General features: G+C 42.3%; 1 protein-coding gene across 2 annotated transcripts; it reads right to left on the reverse strand.

The window, feature by feature from the left end:
* Nucleotides 1–4,657: 4,657 nt before the first annotated feature.
* Rfxap (regulatory factor X associated protein) lies at nt 4,658–9,276 on the reverse strand. 2 transcript variants are annotated; one of them, XM_051176958.1, is made up of 3 exons: nt 8,680–9,276; nt 6,873–6,980; nt 4,658–6,130 (listed from the first exon to the last, which is right to left on the reverse strand). In XM_051176958.1, the coding sequence occupies exons 1-3, from the start codon at nt 9,112–9,114 to the stop codon at nt 6,020–6,022; spliced, it is 654 nt and encodes a 217-aa protein (XP_051032915.1). In that variant the 5' UTR covers nt 9,115–9,276; the 3' UTR covers nt 4,658–6,019. The 2 variants fall into 2 exon arrangements, with proteins under 2 accessions (XP_051032915.1, XP_051032916.1); XM_051176959.1 differs by having other exon boundaries at nt 8,710–9,274.
* Between the last annotated feature and the right edge of the window lie 433 nt (nt 9,277–9,709).

The following is a 9,709-nucleotide window of genomic DNA, read 5'->3' on the forward strand; positions in this document are numbered from 1 at the left end:
CCGCTCTGGAAGTCAGGCTCCAGTCTTCCAGTTCTCCCTGTCAGGTGACCTTGCAGATGGCTGTGTCTGCCTGGGGACACTGTGTGCACAGTTGAGGCTGTAGAATGGAGGGTCGTGACAACATGCACGGTCCAACATGCTCATACCGAAGCCTCCAAGGCAGGGCACCCTTTGCCACATCTTTCCTCCTGGTGACAGATATCAGTTGGTTACGATGATTAAAACAACAGCAAAGCCTCAGGGGCAATCTAGAGCCATCTTTGGATCATATTTATATATGGTTTAGCCTGGCACCTGTGCTGATTAGTTATTAGCTGGTTACATTCTGACAATCTCTTCTAAAGCTATGAAACAGCTATAAATTCCCCAAGTGAGGTGGGAATGTTTCATATGTGCTACATTTTTGAGGAAACAATGGTAGAGAATAATAAATCATCTTTAGAAATATCTTATGTATACACATGCATATGTCAGTGTGCATGTATTATTAAAGTCTGCTGTTTCCTTCTTTGTATGATAAAGGGAAATTTCCTCCAGGTATGTGCCTCTCGATCACTGCATTGCTTGTAAGTTTACTTCATGCCCTTTGGGAAGCGCATTATTTAAGATGGCTTTTATGCTTGTAATGGATAGAGTTCCTATAATCTGAGTTTCCTTCATTTAATCTATTCTGCCTAGCATCAATGCACATGCATTTGTTTCCCATTCAATTGTATTTAAGATAGATATGATGTGACAAGTCACACTCACATGCCTACTGTATCTATAAAACCTATCACATATATATCATAAACATATATGATATAGACATATCAAAAGATACTTATTTCTCACATTAAAGCCTGGAAGCCCACTTAGAGCATAGAAAACCCCAAGCTCATTGATTCATTAGGTCTGTCTTGAGCATTTGTGTGTACCAGGTGCAATGTTAGGTGCTGCTGAATCAAACGTACGTTGGAGTCTGTCCCCACCTCCAGGGAGCTGCAAATCTAACAGTAAGCATTTGCACAGACATCAGGTCTCAGAACTCATAAAACCCACACATGCCAATTTTCTTGGGCTTGAAAAGAATATAATCAAGTTCTTATTATTACTGTATTGAAATTTTATGTCTTTTAGGAACAATTAGGTAATTCATCTTTGCATAAGTGCCACTTTTATTCCTCACCATGACACCTCTTTTCATCCCTGTATTTCTGGTAATTCTTCCAGCTTCTTCCTTGGAAAAGTCATTTCTACAGCAGATCTCTGAGTCCTTGTCCCAGATTTCTCACAGCCCTTTTGATCTCTTCCCAAGTGGGAAAAGATTGCCTCTGGCAATATGTAGCCTTATCGAACTGTCAGAGGTAGAGGTAGGTGGGTCTCTGTGAATTCAAGGCCAGCCTGGTCTAGATAATGAGTTCCAGGACAGCCAAGGCTATATAGTGAGACCCTGTCTCAAAACAACAGTAGAAGCTTACAAAACAAAACAAACCATTTAGATTTTCCTTGCAGTATTAAGGCAGACAAAATATCAAAGTGTGCCTGGTTTCTTTGAAAAAGGAATCATGACATAGGTACATATGTATCATCAGAGAATTTCAGCATTAAACAGATGTTAGCCTTCTGCTCATGTAACACATTTTAAATAGCTCCCAGTCCTAGCTGCTAAGAGGTCATAATATAACACTAGACTTCAGACCCCTTTGACCATTTGGCATGCATTCCATGAAACAGACAAGCAAAAACAGGCTGTGTAGTGTTGCTTTACAGGATGAGGAGGAAAGTGGGCAGGCCACGTCTTTCCACATCATTGCCCTGGGTAGGGTCATACAATGGAGAACGGCACCAGTTTGCCTTGCCCACAAGACGCTGGATGTTTATTGCCATGTTGGAGTCAGTATTTGTGTGAGTCTTAACCAAAATAAGACATGATTAGTTTGTTCCAGCTAGATGGTAATGTTAACAGCTGCTCCAGAGCTAAGAAACTGCCACCGCACACGCACACACACACGTATAGTCAGCCAAAGTGGCAAGCTTCCTAGCATTTAGAATTCTCTTTTCATTGTCTTCTAAGGATCGAGTTATCCCCATAATGGCAACAGAAAGAACAACAGCATAAGCATTTTATAAACATTGCTGGATGTCAAGCTCCTGCTTAATGCTGAATGAGTTCCAGATATTCCATGTATATATTTAATAAAGCAAGATATACCATGCAGTCCACATCATCTTACCTGCTAGGATTCAACAGCTGAACTGTACAAGGGTAGCTCGCCCTCACATATGTTAAAGATAAATTAAAAAATGAATATAAAACAGACCTCCAAGAGCAGGCTTTGGTCCAGAAGCCTAGCTTTCTGTCCTGGAAATGCCATACATCATTATCTGGTGGTTTATGGTAGAGACCTTTGGGCTCAATTTTCTTCAAACTTTAAGTAACAATTTGTTATGAGACTTCCCGCTCAGTTCCGCAGCCATATTGCCCCAAATGAACACCCAGAGACTTATATTAATTATGAACTCCTTTTACAACAATTCTATGTTTATGATCTATAGTTCCTTAAGATGCTTAATCATAAGCTGTCCTACTTGGAAAGTAGAATTTTAAAGAATTCTTCATGCTGTAAAAACATTGGTCACACTTTTTTTTTAACATCTTGGAATAACTGGCATTGTATGTGTAATTTTAAGGATATTTTGCAGACATTGTGGAGATGGTTAACAGCTTCTCGCCAAGCCATAACTAAATAAACCCTTTGTATGGTGAAGTTTTGGAAGTAAAAAGTGAATTAAATACTCATCATCAGTTGAGCATCTTACCTTAGTAACTCAGCACTATGCATGTTAGTCAAGGAACATCTACATACAAGGATTAGCATGTGATATGTAAGGAAAACTCACTAAAAGTCATTTATTTTTTCATATGCCATGAAATATGTATAATTGAATAAAATGTTTTCTAAGAGAAAGGTGTGCAATTGCAGATGACTGTGAAGTGTTTGCAAGTTGCTTTTGTTTTCCCTGCCCCAAGTTGTCCTACTGATTCTAAACTTTATAGCTGCGAGCTGGTTGGGTTTCAGAAAACCTTGGTAAGGGGCAGAGACTATACAACTTAGAGTCAGTACTGTCTGTCTTAGAATACCGGAGAATGCCTTTTAAACTGAGTAATATACATTCTTACAGTTAAAAGTATTTTTGCTTGTGGTTTAGTGGCTTGGCATACAAGCTAATATTCTCACAGAAAACAAAAAGCAAGCATTTCTAGGCAGGCAATACATAGAACATGAGTTAAGCCCTCCTGCCTTACGGCTGTTTAAATACCACAAGACAATATTATTTCAGAGTTCTGAAAGCCGCAAGTCTGAAACCAGTCTCTCTGTGCCAATGTAAGGTGCTGACAGCACTGAGTCTGGAGACACTAGAGGGGAAAAAAAAAAAGTTTTTCTAGATCTTGGGGGCTTGGTACATTTCCCTTTCCTTGAAGCCTCCAGAATCCTGTGCCCATCCACCACCTCATCTACTTCTTACAGGGTAAGAGCTTACTATGTAGTCTTCACTATCTTCTCTACCGGAGTTAACCAATTTTAAAATTTGTTATCTGGTGAAAAATAACTACTAAGAGTACCATTTACTTACTAAGTATCAACTAGACTGCTCCAAACCCTATGGTTTTCGTTCCTAAGCCTTCAGTAACTTGTTTACCATCGACAGATCACAGGGTAGATTTATACATCTAAGCAAGGCTTAGCTGGCCTAGACTGTCATCAAACTTCTCTCTCAGGAGATGATAGCTTATGTCGCATAAGTGTTAGACTATCAGGTAGTACAGAGATCAGACCATAGACCTTTGATTTATCTCAGATTTATTGTGTAGGCTAGGACTTGTTACCACAGTAACTGGGTGGGACTCTAAAAATATAAGTGTAATTGTTCAAAACCCTCAGAGGTTGTCTTAAGGCTGGCACACTGTTAATTCTTCAGCTCTATTCTGGTTAAAATAAGACTCATGTCAGTTAATCCTGAATTAAGGGACAGGTAAATAAAAACCTGTTGGTGGAAGAAGCTACAAGTCAAAACTCGTGAGTATATAGAATGGGGGAATGTAGTCAAACTGCAATACATCTACTCTAAAGCAAAAACCTTACTGATAGGTTTTAAGGGACAGCTTAAATTAAATGTGACAGCTAATAATTAAGTTATATTGGAAACTGTTCTAATTCCTATCTAAATTCATGAGAGGGTATCTACTTTATACTTAATATCCCAGAGAAAGATTCCAAACCCCTTGGTGATCTACTTTAGGACTTAACAAGTATTTAAGCCATCTCCAAGTTCTTAAAACATAATCTAATCCCTTCATTTATCTCTATTAAAGTTACACCTTTCTTACTCTATAACTGAAGAAGTATTAAGCTGGGTTATTTTGCTACCAAAGTTAACAAGTTCTGTCAGGGATGTCCAACCTTTTGATACTGCAACATGACACTGTCACTACAAATGTGCTGTGCATATTCATAGCTATCCTGGGATAGGTGTGCCATGGGTTGCAGAGTGGACAGACCTGCAAGTCTAGAGAAACAATAACGCTCCCAATACTTTAAGTACAGTACCAAACAGTAAATTAATCCCTCTATAACTAGTATGAAGCAACTAAAGAAATAAGTACAACAAAAACTAAAGGTCAGAAACTGGACTTTAATAATTTTTGCAAAAGGGTCTTTTTCAGATACACAAATATACAACACAAACTGAAGAAAAACATCATTTTCCTTGTGTTTTTTCCTTTTCTTTTTTTTCTTTTAATGTTGTGGTGATGCAGGGGATTGAACTGATGGCCTTGCACATGCTAGGCAAATGCATCCCCAGCCCTTTGAGTACTTATTGTAGTAGCTGTAAGTTTAACATCAAATACATTTTAGAACTTAGGAATCAACCAATTAACACATTTCTGCAGAGTCCACCTTGAGACACCTTTATTAACCTACCCCTGGATATACTCCTGACATATGATTCTTTATCTTATGGTATTTTTGTCTTTTTAAAGTTTTCCTACGAGAAAGTACACATACATACAAATCCAAATAATTCATGACTCCTTTAACAGTACTTAGGAATAAGTGTTAAAGTAGTTTGGTTTTGAAAACCACTGACAAACCATTTTCAGGCTCTCCTTTATGAAGAACATTAAAAACACATCCAAGAAGACCAATTCTTCCCTGGCCTTGGCAGGCAGAGTGTTTCTAAACTGTTCACAAATTCAATAGAGATGGTGTGCTTTAAAGGAGAGTGACACTAGCAATAGAGGTGCCAACTTCAATGCATTCTCTCTAGTTTACATGAAAAGAGATTAGTAACCACTTTCCTCACAGGTATAACCGTGTTTAGCTATCACATCTGCAGCCTCAACTATAAAGAAAGGTTATTACAAGAACCTGACCATGGTACTCTGATCTCAGCCTATCATTGCAGCTGAGGTGATTAATAACAAGGTAACGTTTAGTTGTGGTAGTATCTCACACACTGAAGAACATGCAGTATTCCTGGCCCCTCACTCCAGCCTAGCTATGTTTAATGTCAATACGACAACCCAAAACACACTGTTCTTTTCCATGCCTCATGATGAGAATCATGGTGCTAGATGAACTGAGATTACATGAACTATGACTTCCACAGAAAGCAACTGCCTCATGAGCTTCAGTAAGCACAACTAAAAAAGCATTAGAAACTGTAAAGGTGACTTTTTTCAAACTCATGGTGATCTGAAAGGATTAGATGCAAAAATGCAATACTTATTTATCCCCAAATGCACACGCACATTTATAGGAAAATACTTTTAACAGCCCCTCTCTGCCTCTTTTTTTGAGACAGAAGCTTGCTTTGTAGCCCAGGCTGGCTTGAACTCGGAATCCTCTTGGCTCAGCCTCCCAAGTGCAGGGATGCCAGGTGTGCACCACCAGTGCCTGGTTATCAGGGCATCACCATTAGTGTCAAAGTCCATTCATCCCTTAGAGTAAAATAAGTCAGAGGTGCTGGGCCCTCATACTGGTGCTCCTGGAAACTGCTGCTGTCTTTGTTCCAAAACCTGCTGATTTAATAGCTGCTGCTGTTTCTGTAGAAACTGGACAACTTCTGGACTTCTTAGTAATGACTTAAAGAGAGGGAAAATGGATTATTAGTAGAATTATCATATTTTTGTTTGCTTGTTTGAGATCAGGTCTGCTTTTAAGTCAAGGCAGCACCCCTGGCCTGAGTCTTTCAAGTGGTGGGATGTTGTAACAAAGTATCAAACACAGTATCGCTCTTTTGCATCTGTTGCCCCATTACTCCCATGTCACTTTGCAGTTTAATTTTCAGCACTGTCTTTGTCTACATATTTATGTTGTAAAGTTTAAATCTCTTCTTCATGATTCCTTGATATGATAAAACCTCACTGTGGAATTTTGAGATAAAATCTAAATTCATTTTTAAAAAAAATTTCTAATATTCTACCAAAAACTTATATATTAAGTATGGTTTAAATTCTTTCTTTCCTTCAAATTACTATTCAAATATTCCAGTATTTATCAAACAATTACTCCTTTCCTGATTGATTTATGATCATTTCTATCAGTTTTATATCAGAGACCATTATTAAATATTAGTAATTATATTTCAATAAAATACAGTACTATTTCACATATTTAGAGTCTGTTTTAAAATCTCATCTTGCGCAAAGGTTAGTTAGTGAAGCAACAGGGATCAGGGTGCTTCTGCTGCAGTCCTGGGGGAGAGAGGGCATCAGTGTAGTGAACAACTTTTAAAGTCTTACAAAGGGAAACCAGTTCCATTGAGAACAAGAACCAGCAGTTCTTTCTAACAGGTCTGCAATTACTTTATGAGAAAACACTTACCAGTCTTTTCTGATTTAACACTTGTTCTAAAAGAGTAGGCCTTGCAGGGCGATCCCCAAAAGATCCTGTTCTTTGCTTGACAATGGAGAGTATGTTGTCTGTACTTTCCTGGCAACAATGAAAGGACATTTAACATTATATTGTAATCCATTACAACAGGCAATTCAGTTATAATGAACATGTCTTTGATTTTCTTCCTTTTATTCAGTTTCTGTGAAACTTAGGAGAGCCTTTTGGTAAGTCATAGGCAGCATGCTGGCAATTTATTCAAAGTAAGACTCCTCTTCCCTGCAGGCTTTCCAACCTGGGATTCTTTAGTCTCCTATAAGGTCTCAAATCAAATATACTGGGCAGAGGGGAAATTACCTTTAAGCTCTTTTCAATATTCAATACAATGGCAAGTGAAACCAAATTCTCCTCACACAGAACAATTTAAGTCAAAATAGTCTGCCCGCTTTTGGACAAAATAAATGAATTCAGAGGCAATCTACTGCTACTGAGATACTGGATTTACACCTGATTCACACCCCCACGGAGGGAGAGGCAGTAAAATACTGCTCACAGAAGCAAACAATGCAGCTTTCTGAGTAAACTGGCTGGAGGGGCTGGAATTCACAGTACAGAGCAAACAGGCACATTCTGCAATAGCAACCTTATCCTGAGACATCAACTCCCATAAAAAATTAGCAGTGCTTACCCCCAAATATGAAAGAACCTAAATATTTACCTTTTCCTTATATAACATGTTGCTGAAGTTAAAGGAAACATTCTGTCCCTAATAAAACCACAACATGACAATGTAAACTGGGAGAAACCTGGCTAAGGGTTGACTCTAGGGCCTGGCACATGCAAAGAACTTTCTGTACTTAAACAAAAATGCTTTACCAAGAGGCCAGACATTACTTGAATTTAGTAGTGTTATCTTTATTTGGTAATATTATCTTTTCTTGGTCTTTTCCTTTTATCTGCTGGCTCCTGAATATCCCTTTCCCTTCATTATGAGATATTAGAAAACCTCGGTTATAAAAATCTTCCATGCATACCTGTTTTACTCTAAAAGCATTACAAACTATAAAGAGAATTCTAATATCACAGAAAGCAAAGACAATTCTTCTAACTCTCCCCAGTTACCCTTATTTATAGGACTGTTTGGTTTATGTGCGGAATACGTAATATTATGTGGATGGTAATACCACAAAATCAAAGAGGCTTGTAGTAGAAACAACTTTGAGTCGTTCAGGCCAAACTTCCACAAATGTAAGGAGTCTTTCCACTTTTTAGGGATTCTTTTTCACTTTAAACAGCTCCAACACACAGGTGGGTTTTTCTGAGTTTGAGCGGAATTGCACACCAATTAAAATCTTCACCTAACGAAAATATATCTGAAGAAATACTGCTTGGGCCAACAGATGAAGGAGCCGAAACTTAAGCGAGGCGAATAAGGGGCCCAAGTCCACACAGCTAGCAGCAGAATCCCAAATGCAGTGCACACTGCCTTTTACCCTCCCATGGGATTCACATCAAGCGACCCCAAAGTGCTCTGTGACTCACCACCCCACCAACAAGCCAACTTTCCCGGGGGAGGGATGGTTAAGAAAAGGATGGGAGCACTAAAGTTACTTACAACTAAGAACCGGGTATGTAAACATGCAGGATGTCACAGGGTAGATAGACTAGGTAGGGGTTACTGACAAGAGGGGCAGATCACCTCCAAAGTACCAATGCCAGCTGGGGGTCCCGCTGCCTGCTCACCTGAGTGGAAGATGACCCTTCCCCTTACATTCGTGAAGACTGGGGTTGCACCCACCTGCCCTGGCCCGGGGCCCGAGGCGCATACCTCCAGCTTGACGTTGCCCGTGCTGGCCGCCGAGGCGCCGCCAGAGCCCAGGGCCTGGTCGCTCTTCTTCTTCTTGTACTTGTCCTTGTACATCTTGTTGCGGTGCTTCTTGCACATCCAGGGCTTGCGCTGCTTGGCCACCTGGCTGGTGGTTTCGCGGCAGCCCTGGTAGGTGCAGGTCTTGGCGCCCCGCCTGCGCGTCCCGCCGCCGCCGCCCTCCGCACCCTCGTCCTCCAGCTCCTCGGGGCTGGCCGCACTCTCGCCGCCGCCCGCGGGGTCCGATGTGTCCAGCAGGTCGGCGTCGTCGTCCCCTGCCTCGTCCTCGGCGTCCGCCGCTGCCGCCGCCTCGCTCCCCGCCGGGCCGGGCCTTGGAGCGCCGTCCGCCGCGGCCTCGTCCTGCCGCATCACCAGCACTGTCACCGGAGGGGCCGACTCGGGACCAGCGGCGCCCGGCCCCGAGCCCTCGGACGCAGCCTGGGCCTCCGTGTTGCCGCCAGAGCTCCGGGTCCGCCGCTGCGGCCCGTCAGCCCCTGAGGAATACAGCCGTACCTCACAAACCCCCTGCTAGGAGTCCTGGAGCCACCCTGCCATACGCCACCGCCACACTGCGCCTACGCGCCGGTCTGCCGGCCAAGGGTTCAGGGCTCCGTGGGCGGGGCCGAGCCGCTGCCAGAAAGCACAGACTGCGCCTGCGCGCTAGCGTCCTCTTGAGTGCCGTTTGAAGCCGGTGGCGGGGTGAAGCGGCCGGGCGGGCACCGACTTGCGCCTGCGCGGCGGCCTTCCGCTAGAGGGCGCTAGGTTCTTGCAGACAAGAACCCTCCCCCAACTCCTCCTCTCCCCCGACGGCGTCGGGCTGAGCGGATGCCAGAAGCACTGACTGCGCCTGCGCAGCTGTAGAAATCTGGTGAGCGGATCCTAGGAGGCCTGCGCCTGCGCAACTGCCGCCGGCTCCGGTCAGGGTTTCCGAGCCTGGTCCTGAGCGTCTGCGCGCTGCACTTAA

This window comes from Phodopus roborovskii, unplaced genomic scaffold (assembly GCF_943737965.1).
Source record: "Phodopus roborovskii unplaced genomic scaffold, PHOROB, whole genome shotgun sequence".
NCBI lineage: Eukaryota > Metazoa > Chordata > Mammalia > Rodentia > Cricetidae > Phodopus > Phodopus roborovskii.